We start from the raw sequence: 17,418 nt of genomic DNA on the forward strand, positions 1-17,418 counted from the left end.
AGACGCTGCCGCTGCCGCTGCCGCTGCCGCTGCCGCTGCCGCTGCCGCTGCCGCTGCCGCTGCCGCTGCCGCTGCCGCTGCCGCTGCCGCTGCCGGAGCTCCATCTCCATTAAACTTTCCCCCTCTCACCTTATAGCTATGCCCCCCAGTGTTGGACATTTCCACCCTGTCTACCCTATCTATGCTTCTTATAATTTTATGTATCGTTCTGTCATGTCTCCCCTGTACCTCCGACGTTCCGAAGAAAACAATCCAAGTCCAATGCGACCTCTCCCTGTAGTTGAAACCCTCTAATCCAGGCAGCATTCTGATAAACCTCCTCTGCACCCAAATGTTTAGCAACCAGGAGATCGCATAGGGATCTCTTTGTGTCCAATTGCTTATTTAAATTTTCATCTTGAAAATTGCTATTTATATTTTGATGTCAAGATTGTTGTCATTGGCCACTGATCCATTAATTATTTATTTTATTTTGGGGAAAAAATGGCAAATTTCAATGTGCAGCTGCAAAAACCAATTCTTTCAAACACGAGTTAGTTTGAACTGGACCAGAGCTATAGATAATTTGATGACTTTTTGATTGGTTGAGAGTCCCATCGACTCAGCCCGATAAACCAAAAGCATTTTGCAAAATCACCTACCTTTCCCCAGCGGGTACCTATACTTAGGTCTTAGTTCTGAGCTGTCTTTTACGCATTGGTTGATTTATTAACGTCGCAGACGAAATTGGTAATCTCTGTGTAATTTTAAAAAACAAAATTGACTTGGAAAGCTCGTCAAAATTTTTAATATGTTGAATTTATCTGAAGCGACTCAATTATGTCAGTGAAGTTTCACCATTTGGAAGAGTATCAGAAATGGAAATCAGGGGAGATGCCAGTACTAAGTTAGTGCAAGAGTTTTGACTGCCTCCTTGTATTCCTTTTCCACACATTTGCTTCCTTTCAATGGTTCAATGGTGCTTTATTTGTCACGTATGGAACTGCACAGCAAAATTCTTATTTTTCCATATATTATACATGCAGGCGCCGCCATTTTGGGCGCCTTATTCAATGTCCAAAGGTCGATGTGCTGGAGCAGATCCCGTGAACCGACATCCCTATTCTCTCCTCTCCTGGCCATCTTTATGTCCCGGGGGTGCTTCCTGCAGCCGACCTTGCAGTGCTGGAGGCATTACCCCAGTTCACCCTCCTACCGGCTCTTGCTCCTTGTGTCTGATGTCTCCACCTCCCCCCCTGGTCACATTGACCGATGAGCCCCGGATGGATTCTCGGTCCCGTCGACCAGCGGGACTTCGGGTGGGTTCCTCGTCCCGTCGACCAACAAGCCTTCGGGTGGGCCCCACCGACCGCCGAGCAGATGTTGCAGGATGAATTTGGAGTTGAGAGCAAAGGGGGGGGGAGGGGAGGGGGAGGGAGGAGGGAGGGGAGGGGGAGGGAGAGGGGAGGGAGGGGAGGAGGGAGGGGGAGAGAGGGGGAGGAGGGAGGGGGGGCTGAGGAGGGGAGGGGTGAGTGGGGGAGGAGAGGGTGCTGCACCAATGCAGGTTTGGGCCCAACGGGTCCACTAGGTCTAGTAATAGTTTAAATGTGGCCTCACTAACATCTTATACAACTGCAACATGACCTCCCAACTCCCTGACTGATGATGGCCAGTGTGCCAAAATGAAGGCCAGTGTGCCAAAACTGCAAGGCCATATCTGGTACAATTTTTCAGTCTGCAGAACTATTACCTACCATGTTTTGTCCTACCTGTCCTCTCCTCCAGCTTTCTTTCTCTACCCACCCACCCCCCCCCGCCCACTCCCCCTTACAATCATCCTGAAGAAGGGTACAGACCTGAAACGTCACCTTTCCATGTTCTCCAGAGGTGCTGCCTAACCCGCTGAGTTACTCCAACACATCGTGTCTTTTCTTTCTAAACCAGTATCCCCATTTCTACATTATTCCAGGTATTCATCATCTCAATAAATACATCTTTGTAATGTATACGGACTCCTGCTCCCTTCTTCAGCTTGATTGGTTTTATCTGCATCTTGACGAGAATTTCTTCACAATGTGACGTGAAATTTCTCAAGGCATCTGCCTTGTACGTTTGCATTTGCTATTGAGGAGATTCAGTGCCTTGTTCAATGTAAACAATGTAGGCTCATTAATGTAGAAGATCGAAGCACATGGTGCTGTTAAACCTTCGGATGCGAGGACTACCTTCCACAGACCATTACAAAGCCACTCTGACAAAGGGAATGAATACCGTGTCATTGATGGGGAAATTGGATGTGAAGTAAAAGGAATAGTCTTGATCTTACTGAATAAAACTGCTGAAAACTGCTTACTGCAGCTTTCATTCCAAACTGACGACATTATACGATACCACCCCAGCAACGGACTGTCCCAGCTGCTACGGTCAGGCAAATGCCTCCGCTGTCACGCTGTGAAAACAGAGAGGATGAGACGGAGTTTCTTCCCACAGGCCATCGGGACTGTTAACTATTATATCTCCAGGGACTAAATTTTTTTCTGTATTAATTAAAATTTTTATGCTGTCATTGTAATTTTTTTGTACAATCCGCAGGCATTGCCACTTTCATTTCACTGCACATCTTGTATGTGTATGTGACAAATAAACTTGACTTGACTTGTCTAGAAACAAAGAACTGCAACTATTGATTTATACCAGGGGTCTCCAAACTTTTCAGCATGAAGGCCACATTATATATTTGGCACATTTTTGCGGGCTGTAGGAAAAACCGACTTTGACCCGACTTTGGACTTTTTGTAAACGGCGCTAAAATATGGTGGTGACTTGTGCACGTGTGATCGGCGCTAAAATAATTCCACTGTGCAGTGCACACGTGACAATAAACCACCATTCATATAGGCTGCTAAAAAAAAAGTTTCCAAGCTACCACAGAACCCGCAGCACGGAACGTGCTTGCTGCGGGCCGGATATATTCTCGTGGCGGGCCAGAAGTGGCCCACGGGCCACAGTTTGGAGACCGCTGATTTTTACCAACGATAGACACGAAGAGCTGGAGTAACACAACTGAAGTAACTAAGTCTGAAGAAGAGTCCTGACCCAAAACTGCAGTTACTTCAGCACCTTGTGTCTGCAGTTCCTCATGTCTATATTATATCGTACACCTTGTGTTATACAGATAATTGCAAGGCAGCAGTGTAACTTCTTAATCTGGGTTTCATTCTTGCCCAGAGTAGGGGAATCGGGAACCAGACGGCATAGGTTTAAGGAGAAGGGGAAAAGATTTTATAGGAATGAGAGGGGTAACTGTTTCACACAATGGGTGATGGGTGTATGGAATGAGCAGAGGTGGTCGAGGCAGGGACTATAACAACGTTAAGATGCACGTATGCAGGCACATGGATAGGACAGGTTTAGTGGGATTTGGACCAAACGCAGGCAGGTGGGAGTAGTATAGATGGGACATGCTGGTGAGTGTGGGCAGATTTGGCTGAAGGGCCTGTTTCCCCGCAATGTGACTCTACGACTTTGACTCTGCTGTTCTATGGCTGTGTGACTCATTGTTCTATTTTCCCCATTATTTCATTTGTGCTTTTAATATCAGTTAATTTAGGAGCTGTAAGGCAATCTCTACCAGCTGTGCGAATGTGCCGCCGGTTTATTCAAAGTAATTTTGCACAAACATTGTGGGCCAAAGGGCCCGTTCCTGAGTTGCATTGTTCTATGTTCTTTAAGTACCCCAGGAAAGCAGTCAATGCGCCTAAATTCATGCCACAACCAAAAAGAAATATGGGGGAACATCAACTTGCCGTAGGACAAGAACCTGTGCCGCACTGTCCTGTTCCATGTTCTATAAAATGACACACCTCCCATTATGCTGGGAAATTTCTCCTGCCGCCATTGATTTTGTTCCTCTTCTCCCTCCTTTACAGAATGGACGCAGATTTTGACGAGGTACCTCCGTGAGCAACTGGCCAAAATAGCTGAATATTATCACGGTTCTGGAGGCCAAATTCCAGCTGCAACAGCAGCGGTGCCTGCTGAGGTGGAACAAGCAATTAAACAGTGGGAGTACAATGAGAAACTGGCCTTTTACACATTCCAGGTAGGTTGTGTTGGTGTGTTTGGTTGGATGTGTGTTTCTGGAGGCGGTACTGTTCTCTTGTCTATATTTCATCCCTCCCTTCCATAAACGCTTGCCATTAAATGGGTGCCAAGGTGACGCAGTGGTAGAGTTGCTGCCTTACAGTGCCAGAGACCCAGGTTCGATCCTGACTGCAGATTGACTGCAGGCTCTGTACGGTTCTCCCCGTGACCACGTGGGTTTTCTCCGGGTGCTCCGGTTTCCTCCCACACTCCAAAGACGAATAGGTTTGTTGGTTAATTGGCTTCGGTAAAATGATAAATTGTCTTTGGTAAAATGGTAAATTGTTCGTAGTGTGTAGAATAGTGCTAGTGTACGAGGTGATCGCTGGTCAGCACTGTATCTCTAAATTAAACTAAACTAAACTAAACTTATCTAAACTAAGTTTGAAATGAAGTAAAAATATTCAAAGGCAAGTACTTTGATTTGATCATATTTTGCTTGAGTAGGGTACAACCCAGCTATATGAAGGTTGAATTCTCAAATTTTAAGTAACTTCTACGAACACTCCCCTCCCATCCACCCTTGCCCCTTAATCTACCCTAGTCGTTTAACGAGCTCCACAGTTCACCCCATTTTATACCTCTTGAGATCACACCTTCCCGCGCCAACAATTGAGCTACCAGGGCACTACCCTGCCTGAGGACATTTGTTACCGGCCCTTATTTGTCCTAGTCATTTATTGCCTCCAACTCTTTTCCCCCCACTCTCTCCCACCCCTACTTTCAGTCTGAAGTATGGTTCCGTCCCGAATCATCATCTATCCTTTTTCTTGAGAGATGCTGTCTGACCCGCTGAGTTACTCCAGCACTTTGTGTCTATCTTTGGAATAAATTAACATCCGCTGTTTCTACACTTTGAATTTATCCCTCTGAATCTTGGGCAGTGTTGCTTCTTAGTTTAGAGATAGAGATACAGCCTGGAAACAGGCCCTTCAGCCAACCGAGTCCATGCCGACCGTCGGTCACCCATTCACACTAGTTTCATGTTAACACACTTCCTCATCCACTCTCTGCACTCTTGGGGGTAATTTTACGGAAACTAGAGCAATGGAGACCCGGGTTCGATCCTGACTATGGGTGCTGTCTGTACAGAGTTTGTACAGTCTCCCTGTGATCTCGTGGGTTTCCTCCGGAAGCTTCGGTTTCCTACCACATCCCAAAAATATACAAGTCTGTAGGTTCATTGGCTGCTGTAAATTATCCCCAGTGGGTAGGATAGGGTACGGGTGATCATTGGTCAGCATGAACTTGGTGGGCCGAAGGGCCTGTTTCCACGCTATATCTGAAGAAAAAATCTAAAGATCAGGCAGCATCTCTGGAGGACATAGATCTGCAGAAGGGTCCCGACCCGAAATGTCACCTATCCATGTTCTCCGGAGATGCTGCCTGACCCGCTGAGTTACTCCAGCACTTTGTGACTTTATTTTTTTTACTTTCAGAGTACACATGGTTGTATAGATTTGGCTGTTTAATGTTTTTTCCTGTGTATGGAATTTAATTAAACTGGTTAACTTTGCAATGGCACACAAAGGTGATGAACACACATTGTAGGTGTCACTGGGGAAAGATTCTCGCCGTGTAACTGAGATTTTAGGAGGGAATGGAGTGGTTAAAATGGAGAGTAAAAAAGCGCATGCCCCTTTGCGCGGGCGTCTTGCGTGTCAATCCAAAGTAATTTTAAATGCAAATATGATTTTATTCACCTCCTGTCTTTTATCTTCTGTATTGTCACGAATCTGTGATCAAACCATGGCAACCTAGTCGGCTCTGACAGAGTGCTTGCAGAGAGAAGGTAGGGGAATCGCAGAAAATTTCTCATGTGTAAAGAAGCCATTCAGCCTGTCGAGGCTGTGCTGGTTACTACCCATCCTAATTCAACACTCCAGCCCTTTAATGAGAGCCCTGTGAGTGAGATGGCTTATAATTTGTATTAAACACAGTGCTGGGGAAACTCAACGGGTCAGGCAGCATCTCTGGAGGACATAAATAGGCGACGTTTTGGATCTGGAATCTTCTTCAGACCTTTCTTCAGTTCTATCTCCGCCCACTGTGGAGTCTGAAGAAAGGTCCCGATCCGAAACATTGCCTGAACATTCCCTCCACATGGATTCTGTGGGCGCTGCCTTTATTTGACCAGCTTAGTCTCCGGGACCTTGTCAAAAGCTTTGTTAAAATTTGCATAGACTACTGGGAGGCACTGTGGAGCAGCGGTAGAGTTGCTGCCTTACAGCGCCAGAGACCAGGGTTCGATCCTGATTACGGGTGCTGTCTGTACGGAGTTTGTACGTTCTCCCTATGACCTGCGTGGGTTTTCTCTGGGAGCTCGGGTTTCCTTCCACACTCCAAAGACATACAGGTTTGTTGGCTAATTGGCTTGGTATAATTGTAAATTGGCCCTAGTGTGTGTAGGATAGTGTTTGTGTGCGCTGGTCGGCACCGACTCAGTGGGCCGAAGTGCCTGTTTCCGCATTGTATCTAAACTAAACTACATAGACAGCATACTGTCCTCTTGAATCGTCCTTGTTAGCATCTCCTCAAATGCAGTAAATCTATTCTTTACTTTAGACTTTAGATAGAGTGTGGAATGGAATAGTGGGTGTATGGAACAAGCTGTTGGAGGGGGAAGATGAGCAGGTACTATCACAACGTTTAAAAAAAAATTGGCAGGTACATGGATAGGACAAGTTTAGAGGGCTACAGGCCAAAGGTAGGCAGGTGGGACTAGTGTAGATGGGGCATGTTGGTCAGTGTGGGCAAGTTGGGCCAAAGGGCCTGTTTCCAGGATGTATGACTCGATGACATCCTTAGCTTATCAGAGATCTGTTTGAGTCTGATAACAGCGGGGAAGAAGCTGGTCTTGATACCTCATGTTGAAACTCCTGTGTAGCGTAAAATGACACGCATTGCAAATCGGTTGGAAACTCACAGCTGTCGAGCAAATGGGACTTAAAGTCATTTTGGCTTCAGTTCCCCTTTTCAAACCGTTAACAAGGACTTATTATTAACACCCTAGCTGTTTCTCTTTTTTCGTTGAGGTTTAGTTTTTGCCAAAACGCATTTGTCTGAGCAGTGCTTTGCTGAGTTGCCGTGATGTTGACAGGGTGACTCATTCGATAGATTTGCAACGATAAGCTCAGTGCTTGAGGAGAGAGCTCCCAGCTGTTTGAAGGGCGATGCCTTTTGTACGCTGCGTGTTTGGACCATAGACTTTAGAGATACAGCGCGGAGAGAGGCCTTTCTGCCCACCGTGTCCGTACTGATCAATGATCACCCCGTACACTAGCTCTAACCTACACTCTAGGGATAATTTACAATTTACAGAGACCAATTAACCAACAAACCTGCACGTCTTTAGAATGTAGGAGGAAACCGGAGCACCAGGAGAAATAAAGTGCTGGAGTAACTCAACGGGTCAGGCATCATCTCTGGAGAACATGGATATGCGACAATTTAGGTTGAGACCCCTCTTCAGACTCATCGTTCCAGCCTGAATAAGATTGCTGACCCAAAAAGTCGCCTATTCATGTTATCCAGAGATGCTGCCTGATCCTACTCCAGCATTTTGTGTCTTTTTTATTTTGTAAAGCAACGTATGCAGTTATGGGCTCCATCCTTTCTTGGCCATCTGTTGCAGGCCCTGATTTGTTCAGGTCTTTTCCTACCTCCAGTTCCCCCTTCCCCCCCCCTCCCCCCACTATACTTCCTGTCTGAAGAAGGGTTCCGACCTGAAGAAAGTGAGGGGAGGTGGAGGGGGGTGGGGGATGGTGGGAGAGCAGTGAGATTGTTCATAGAAGTTACCTGAAATTAGAGAATTTAACATTCATACCGCCTGGCCTAATGGGTTGGTTTTCTAATGCAGGCCCACCACCGATTTTTCGGCACCCGTGGTTCCAGAGCCTTGCCGTATTATCCATTTTGCTGGACCAAAAGATGTGAAGGGTTTTGGTGGGGCAGAGCTGCCGCCCGCAAAGTTGGCTGCGGAGGTTGTCTATGGGAACGGATCTGCCGGCTACGGCTGAGCCAGAGTTCCAGAGCCCCGGCCGCAGTGGGTAAATTCGACCCACCGATCGGCGCCGAAGTCCCGTTGAGGCCAAGTTCAGCTGCCTCACCCGGCCTAGGTGCCACGTTTTCCGAGGGACTTCCCTGGGGGATTTCAAGTGCGCTATCGTAATTTTGTCCGGATTAAAGGAAGCACCACCAGTTACCGGAAAATCGATGGCGGACCTATATTATATAGTAACTGATCGAACATACATACATTTTAAAGTTTTCAGGGTTCATGGATTACAATCATCATCCATCATTGTTCACACTTGCAGAAATAAAATGTCTAAATTTGTCTTTGAGCCAGCAAGCAGGCAGCAAACGTTCTTTCATCACACCCCCTCTCAGTAGCCTTTGGCTGTGATTCATTTAAGGCACCAATATGATCATCCCAGAATTAAACATGACTTAATTCGTCTGTGGAGCTTGGTCAGTAATGTTGCTCAGTGAAGTGAAAATTAGGGAACTAACTCTTTGCACAATGAGTCTTGCCAGATTGGTTAGAAAATGGAGATGCAAAGAACTGCAGATGCTGGAATCATGTGCAAAACACAAAGTGCTGGAAGAACTCAACGGGTCAGGTAGCATCTGTGGAAGGAATGGATAGGCGGTGTTTCAGGTCTGAGCAACCTTCAGACTGACCACATCTGAAGAAGGTTCCCATCCCGAAACATTGTCTATTCCCTCCAGCAATTTGTGTTTTGGTTAGCAGAATAATTGTACGTCTAAGGTATCTCAGCAGAGCAGGCAACATTTCTGGAGAACGTGGAGATGTGACATTTTGGGTCAGCACCCTTCTTCAAACTGGAAGGAGGAGTCTGAAGGAGGATCTCAACCCAAAAAGTCACCTATCCATGTTCTCCAGAGATGCTGCCTGACCCGCTGAGTTACATCAGCACTCAATCTCTTTAAAAAAAAAAAGTTTTCTTTCCTTGAAACATTAATCCTGCTTCATTTTCCACAGATGCTACCTGACCTGCAGAATATTTTCTTATTTTCTGTTCAAATCCTGTTGTATTTATTGATAAATGGTCTGAAATGTGCAGAGTTGCTGCTGCTGTTAAAGTGTGCTAAGCTGACATAAACCATTGAACCATTAAACCATTGAACCATTATACATTTCACCACCATTTATGGAATTGGGGTCTGAACCTTGATAGTCCATTGTTGACCCCCACAGCGTAGCGAGATATTGATTGACATTACAACTAACATTACAACTTTCGTGTAGTTTGGGCCATTACTCTCCTGTCAATTCATGGCTGAACACCTGGGGTGGCGCTGTGGGAGAGTTGCTGCTTTACAGGGCCGGAGATCCAGGTTCGATCCTGACTACAGGTGCTGCCTGTGCAGAGTTTGGACGTTCTCCCTGTGACCATGTGGGTTTTCTCCAGGTTTTCAGAGGGTGTTTTTTACACAGAAGGTGATGGGTGCCTGGAACGCGTTGCCAAGGGTTGTGGTGGAAACAGGTATAATAGTAGCATTTAAGAGACGCTATTACTACCCCCTAATGCAGGCATCAGAGGGCGGCACAGTGATGCAGCTGTAGAGTTGCTGTCTTACAGAGTCAGAGACCCAAATTCTGACTACGAGTGCTGTCTGTGCAGAGTTTGTACGTTCTCCATGTGACCGCGTGGGTTTCCTCCGGGTGCACACGTTTCCTCCCACTTGATGAGCAGACTTAAGCCATTTGTCCCATCAAGTCTACTCCGCCATTCAATCATGGCTGATCTATCTTTCCCTCTCAACCCCATTCTCCTGCCTTCTCCCCATAACCCCTGACCCCCCTGCACTAATCAAGAATCTGTCAATCTCCACCTTAAAAATATTCAATGATTTGGCCTCCACAACTGTCTGTGGCAATGAATTCAACAGATTCACTACCCCCTGAATAAATAAATTCCTTCCTCGTCTCCTTTCTAAAGGTGCGTTGTTTTATTCTGAGGCTGCGCCTTCTGGACCTGGACTCTCCCACTAGTGGAATCATCTTCTCCACATCAACATTTCTGGCGCCATTGTGTGTAATTCCAGTTTTTAGAGATACATTGTGGAAACAGGCCCTTTGGCCCATCGTGTCTGCGCCGTCCAGCGATCCCCATGCACTAGCACTATCCTACACACTGGGGACACTTTACAATGTATTCTAAAGCCAATTACCCTACAAACCTGTATGTCTTTGGAGTGTGGGAGGAAACTGGAGCACCCAGAGTAAACCCACGCAGGTCACGACGAGAACGTGCAAACTCCACACAGACAGCACCCTTGGTCAGGATTGAACCTGGATCTCTGGCGCTGTAAGGCAGCAACTCTACTTTGTGAAGTGTTTGTAGTGGTGCGAGTTTCTTTTTGTAAGTTGTAAATGACCACTAATTATTCAAGAGAAGCCTGTTTTAACCTGCTGCCACGTCTTGTTTCAGGACGGGATGTTGGAAAGACACGAGTATTTGACTTGGATCCTGGAAGTTCTGGAGAAAGTCAAACCAGCCGATGATGAGCTGCTGAAGCTACTACTGCCTCTGATGCTTCAGGTAAACGGGCCGAGGGTTTGCTCTCTCTCTCTCTGTGAAGATGAGTCTTGTGTAATAAAGTAGAAGAAAGAAAGATGATTTAACATAACCAGCTGGCCCTCTCGGTTCCAGGTTGTTTACCAAGCTCCATTTGTCTTGAGGGGCGGGCTCAGTGGCGTGGCGGTAGGATTCCATTTTTTGAGGATTCTCCCTGTGTCCATTCACAAAATGATAGATCTTCCCGTTGATGGTACAATGAGGTGGCCTCGGCAAGATCATAAGACATAGGACATAGGATGAGACATAGGGGTGGCACAGTGATGCAGCAATTTACAGAGGGCCAATTAAGCTACAAACCCGCACGTCCTTTGGGATGTGGGAGGAAACCGGAGGAAACTCACGTGGTCAAAGGGCGAAGGCTCAGGCAGCACCCAATGTTGCGATCGAACCCGGGTCTCTGGCCCTGTGAGGCAGCGTCTCTACCAGCAGGAGGTGAAATGAATGCAGGGAGAATGGCTCGATGTTACTTGAGAACTTGATGTTTCTTGCCCAGAGAAGGGGAATCGAGAACCCGAGGACATAGGTTTAAGGTGAGGGGGGAAAGATTTAATAGGAATCTGAGGGGTAACTTTTTTATACAAAGGGTGGTGGGTGTATGGAACGAGATGCCGGAGGAGGTTGTTGAGGCAGGTACTATTGCAATGTTTAATAAGCATTTAGACAGGTACATGGATAGGATATGTTTAGAGGGATTATGGGCCAAACGCAGGCAGGTGGGACTAGTAAACGGTCAGTGGTCAGTGTGGGCAAGTTGGGCCGAACGGTCTTTTTCCACACTGTATGCCTCAATGACCCTATGGCTCTGTAAAAGATGATCTACCACTGACTGACCACTTTCCTTTGTTTCAGTATTCGGAAGAGTTTGTCCAGTCGGCCTACCTGTCCCGTCGCCTTGCTTATTTCTGTGCCAAGAGGCTCTCGGCTCTTCTGAGTGAAAGCTCCTCGAATCTTGTTGCTGCACATTCACCACATATGATCATTGGCTCCAATAATCCAGCCCTGGCTGCTCCCAGTCCTGCCGCTCCCACTGCCGCCATGAGTCCAGTCCAGCCAGCCCCCTCGGACTTTCACTCGTGTCCACAGCATCGTCCTTTAGTTTACGGTCTCAGTTGCATGTTGCAGGTGAGTGATCTTCCCCTCCAAACTTCAGAACTGTCGCAGTGTTGCAACTACAAGTTTTGATAAGGTTTTGCCTGTCCAGGCTTTTTGAGTGTGTTTTTGAGTGTGTTTTTGAGTACGTTTTTGAGTATATTTGCACTAATGTCTTGTTTTTCTTTGCTCACTTCTTCTTTCCACTGCCGATAGACACAAAGTGCTGGAGTAACTCAGCGGGTCAGGCAGCATCTCTGGAGAAAATGGATTAGTGTTGTTTTGCGTCCCAATCCGAAATGTCACCTATTCTTTGGTCACCTTATTCATGAATTAGTCATGTTTTGGGTCGAGAGTCTTCTTCAGACTGAAGAAGGGTTTCGACCCGAAACGTCACCTATTCATTTTCTCCGGAGATGCTGCCTGACCCGCTGAGTTACACCAGCATTTTGTGTCTATCTTTGGTATAAACCGGCAACTGCAGTTCCTTCCTACACTTTTCTTTCCACTGTTGTGTAGTAGAATGTATGTATAATTTGTGCGTTTGTCTGGGTTTATGAGCCTGTGATGCTGCTGCAAGAAAGATTCATTTACAATACAATGCAATACAATATATCTTTATTGTCATTGTACAGGGGTACAACGAGATTGGGAATGCGCCTTCCATACGATGCAATAAATTAATTAGCTAGTCAGTATTAATTTAAACAACCCAATGAAACAAATTAGAACAGTTTTAAAACAGAATAAAGTGCAAGTAGATCTGTGCCGGATCACTGTGCGATGTGACCATCCGGCTCAGCAGGACCGGTTCAGAGTAGCTATGGCCCTGGGGATGAAGCTGTTCCTGAGTCTGGAGGTGCGGGCGTAGAAGGCCTTGTATGGTCTGCCCAATGCCCATTTCTCCCTCCCCCCCCCTTAATATCAGTCTGAAGAAGGGTCCCGACCTGAATCCATTTCTCCCACTGCAGCTGCAAGAAATATTCCTTTATCAGCCTCATGTCTTTAAGTTCTTAATCTTTGTATGAGGGGGAGATTTGGGCAAATTTAAAGAGCAATGGATTCTGATCTTGAAATGTGTACTGATTCCTGGCTTTAATAACCAGATTAGAGTTCTATTGTCAAAGTCTTTTCTGGATCATTTAGAGCGGCTCAGTGGCACGGCTGGTAGAATCTCTGCCTCACTGTGCCAGAGTCCCGGGTTCAATCCTGACCTTGGGTGCTGTCTGTGTGGAGTTTGCATGTTCTCTCTGTGACCGCATATATTTCCTCCCACATCCAAAAGACGTGTGGGTTTGTCGGGTTATAGGTCTCTGTATATTGCCCCATGTGTGTAGGGAGTGGATGAAAAAGTGGGATAACATAGAACTAGTGCACAAAGATTGTCGATGGTCAGCGCGGGCTCGGTGGTACGGAGGGCCTGGTTTCCATGGTTTCCATGCTAAACTAAAACTAATTGAGTTCGAGTTTGAGTTCAGTTTATTGTCACGTGTACCGAGGTACAGTGAAAAGCTTTTGTTGCGTGTTAACCAGTCAGCGGAAAGACAATACATGATTACAATTGAGCCATCTACAGTGCACTGAAACACGATAAGAAATGCTGCTGTTGGAGTGGAGGTTTAAAAGAGTGAATGTGTGATAGTTGCAGATCCACTTCTGTGACCAGCACACAAAGAGTCGCCTGGGTTGGGCGCCATCTTTAATTAAAGGGAGACTCTGCATTTCTGATCTAGTAACAGGATGACTGATAATATGCCGTGTGTGCAGGGGGTGAGATACCTGAGAGCAATGTTCGGATGGTGTCCGACAGAGGGCCTCAAGTCTCACCCATATTGAGAGTTGGGAGTTGTGTATCAATCAGACAGGGCATAATTTCCCCAAAAGCCATCTTTTAATTATTTTGGTTTATGCAAATTGTGATCAATTTTCCTCGTGCTGGAATATTAGGAATGCGGATTTAATTAATGACCTTTATTCCTTAGAAACAAGGAACTGTAGATACTGTACATAGATACGTTCTACGTTCTCCAGTGATGTTGCCTGTCCATGTTATAGAGTTTGAGTTCTACAGCGTGGAAACAGACTCCTTGGCCCAACCTGCCACGTCGACGAACATGCCCCATCTACACAAGTCTCACCTGTGTGCGTTCGGCCCAGATCCCTCTTAAACCAATCCTATACCTGCTTTGAACTGTTTTTTTAAACGTTGTGATAGAAGCTGCCACATCTACCTCCTCTGGCAGTTTGTTCCATATGCCTACCACCCTTTGTGTGCAAAAACATTTGCCCCTCAGGTTCCTCTCAAAATCTGTCCCTCCTCACCTTAACCCTATGTCCTTTGGTTCTTGATTTCCTGACTGAGTAAAAGATTTTGTGCATTTACCCAATCTATTCCATGTTTTCCTGAGATACTGACTGACCCGCTGAGTTACTCCAACACTTTGCGTCTTTTTAAAAATCCTTTTTCCTTGCCATGTTGTCAATTAAGCTCCTTGTTGCTTATCTTTGGAATTTGAGGATTCCCTTTTTTTGAGCATTCTCCTTGTGTCCATTTACAAAGTGGTTAATCTTCTTACTGATGGTACAATGAGGTGGCCTAGGCAAGGTCATAAGACATGGGCTGCAGGATGAAACATATGTGGCGGCACAATGACGCAGCGGCAGAGTTGCTGCCTGACAGTGCCAGAGACCCGGGTTCCACCCTGACTACGGGTGCTGATTGTACAGTGTTTGCACGTTCTCCCTGTGGGTTTTCTCTGGGTGCTCCGGTTTCCTCGCACACTCCAAAGATGTGCAGGTTTGTTGGTTAATAGGTAAAACAACAAGTCAAACGGTCCCCAGTGTGTAGGATAGTGTTTGTGTACGGGGTAATCACTGGTCGGCGTGGACTAAGTGGGCCGAAGAGCCTGTCCCACGCTGTACCTCTAAAGTCTAGGGTGGAAATCTCACCCTCCGTCCCACGCACACGCACACAATTTCTTATTTTTCTCCCCCTTTTTTTCACTCCTGTTCTTGTCCCATTCAATCACCATGAGTCAAGCTGAAGCATAAATTCTTTATTGCGTGAATGGTCAGAGGGTACAATACACCGTGCTGTCGTCTCCCGTGCCAAGTTCCCTCAGAACCCCTGGAGGCTGAATCCCACTCTACCAACAGCTGGCTAGCATTTAGAAAAACCCGGACTGGATCGGAAACCGGATATACCTCGTAGAACACAGATACGATCAAGTCAGTCAATATGACTGGCCCACGTCCTCCCTCTTAGAATTAAGCTTACGACTAACGATACCTATATATTAAAACTCTCGTTTGTTACCTTGTTTGTGACTGAACTTCAGCCAAAACGGTACACGATAGCGCGACAATTTTAGGCCCACCTTACTCACCATTGTCACTTTAGTGATAATGCAAGTATTTTTTATTGAAATCGGTGTTATATTTTTAAAGTTATTCACATTTTTAAGTTTAAAAGGAGGGGAGAGGGAGGGGGGAAGGGGGGAGTGGGGGAGAAGGGAGAGGGGAGGGGGGGTTGTGGAGAGAGGGGAGTGGGGGAGGACAGGGTGCTGCACCAATGTAGGAGAGGTTTGGGCCCAACGGGTCCACTTGGTCTAGTATATATATATATAAACTACGTGAAGAGTGACCATGGGATCGCAGTGTTTATTCGACAGCTCCAGTAAGGAAGGTATGTTTAGACTAATTCCATCTACCGCTGGCAGATATTCCTCGATGTTTACAGGAGAGTTATCAGAGGCTTTGTGGGAAGACTCGGATGGAAGCAGCTGCACAGCTTATTTAGACTCAGACCTGCTCACACGGGAACGGCAGCATCTGAAGAAATGAATGATTACGCTCACAACCATGGCAAATTGTCACAAAAGCCAGGCACTGTTGACGGATGGCCGTGTGCGAGCCTCCACAGTTAGCACATCTGTTAATAAATGGAGCACCAGACCTACCAGGCACATTCATTGGCTAGCGTTGCGTCCTGAAATCCGTGCCCGCAGCATCCGCATCATAAGTGGTGTGTGGTACCGAGCTCCAAGCCTTAAAGTGTGTATCTGCTGCCTCGTGGATACAGTGCTGCTCAGCCCTGTGGAGCGTGAGCTCCGAATCACGCAGAAGTCATTCTCACCTTGTCATTGAGAATGACACATACGAGCCTGCCTCTTATGAGCTCGTCGCAAAGATCACCAAACCTGCACTTGCTGGCAATGTGTTTCAGCGAGTTTATGTAAGCCTCCACAGGCTCTCCTTGGTTTTGGCTGCGCACAAAAAACTTGTGGCGCTCCTTAGTGAGATTGGTTTGTGGGTCACAAAGTTGGATCATGGATAGACTCTGCTGGGATGACCACAGCACCCGTGACATCATGTACAGCTGCTGCGTAAACGAACAGCTTCGCACGTCGAATGGCCTCCAAGACAGCCAAGCCAAGGAAAATAGATGCATGGATCCCTGGGGCTTTATCATCGTGCGCTGCATCCATGTACACATCGGATTCTTCCTCAAAGCTACGCCAACGTTCTCCGATGTCCACATCAAACACTAGCTGCTCGGGCTTGCGAAAGGAGTCAGTCATGGTAGAACGGGTTAAAGTGTGAAAACTCTAAACTGAAACTCGATGAAGGAGTGATTCTCCACTCCTGACACCATGTTCTTGTCCCATTCAGTCACCATGAGTCAAGCTGAAGCATAAATTCTTTATTGCGTGAATGCTCAGAGGGTACAATACATCGTGCTTTCATCTCCGCGCCCAGTTCCCTCTGACCCCCCTGGTGGCTGAATCCCACCCTACCAACAGCTGGTTAGCATTTAGAAAAACCCGGACTGGATCAGAAACCGGATATACATCATAGAACACAGACACGATCAAGTCAGTTAATATGACTGGTCCACAACTCCTTCTCGCAAGGATATAAGTAATATTCTAATATGTGTTTCCACTGCTTTCTTGAGCAGCTGCTGCAGTGCCACTTGGGATTTTGAGCATTATTTCCATCAATTCTGTTGTGAGAATTTGCTGCAAAGTCCATTGTGGACCTCTGGGGATGGGGGGCGCGGGGCGGAGGGGGGGGGGGGGGGGGTGCGTTAGAGAGAAATAAATCACCCATTTCATAATCCTAAAGAAAGACGCATAATGCTGGCATAACTCAGCAGGTTAGGCAGCATCCCTGGAGAACATGAATAGGCGGCATTTCGGGTCAGAACCCTTCATCAGACTGATTGCAGGGGAGTGGGAAAAGAGGAGGGGCAGCACAGAGCAAGGAGGAGGGGCAGCACAGAACAAGTAAACATAGTTTAAGTTTTTGGTTTTAGAGATACAGCATGGAAACAGGCCCTTCGGCCCATCGAATCCACACTGACCAGCGATCCCCGCACACTAACACTATTCTACACACACGACGGACAATTTACAATTTTACCAAAGCCAATTAACCGACATAAGGTCAAAAGGTCATTAGTGACAGGAGCAGAATTTGGCCATTCGGCCCATCAACACTACTCCGCCATTCAATCATGGTTGATCTATCTCTCCCTCCTAACCCATTTCTCCTGCCTTCTCCCCATAACCCCTGACTCCCTACAAACCTGTAC

General features: G+C 46.7%; 1 protein-coding gene across 7 annotated transcripts in view; it reads left to right on the top strand.

The window, feature by feature from the left end:
• Positions 1 to 17,418, top strand: part of LOC144599502 (mediator of RNA polymerase II transcription subunit 12-like protein) — a 395,150-nt gene that overhangs the window by 55,850 nt on the left and 321,882 nt on the right. For all 7 annotated transcript variants that reach the window (XM_078410467.1, XM_078410473.1, XM_078410471.1 and 4 more), the window contains exons 6-8: positions 3,909 to 4,081; positions 10,584 to 10,694; positions 11,583 to 11,855. In XM_078410467.1, coding sequence (XP_078266593.1) covers positions 3,909 to 4,081; positions 10,584 to 10,694; positions 11,583 to 11,855 — 557 coding nt within the window. The remainder of the gene's footprint in view (positions 1 to 3,908; positions 4,082 to 10,583; positions 10,695 to 11,582; positions 11,856 to 17,418) is intronic.

The sequence above is a fragment of the Rhinoraja longicauda genome, chromosome 13 (genome assembly GCF_053455715.1).
Source record: "Rhinoraja longicauda isolate Sanriku21f chromosome 13, sRhiLon1.1, whole genome shotgun sequence".
NCBI lineage: Eukaryota > Metazoa > Chordata > Chondrichthyes > Rajiformes > Arhynchobatidae > Rhinoraja > Rhinoraja longicauda.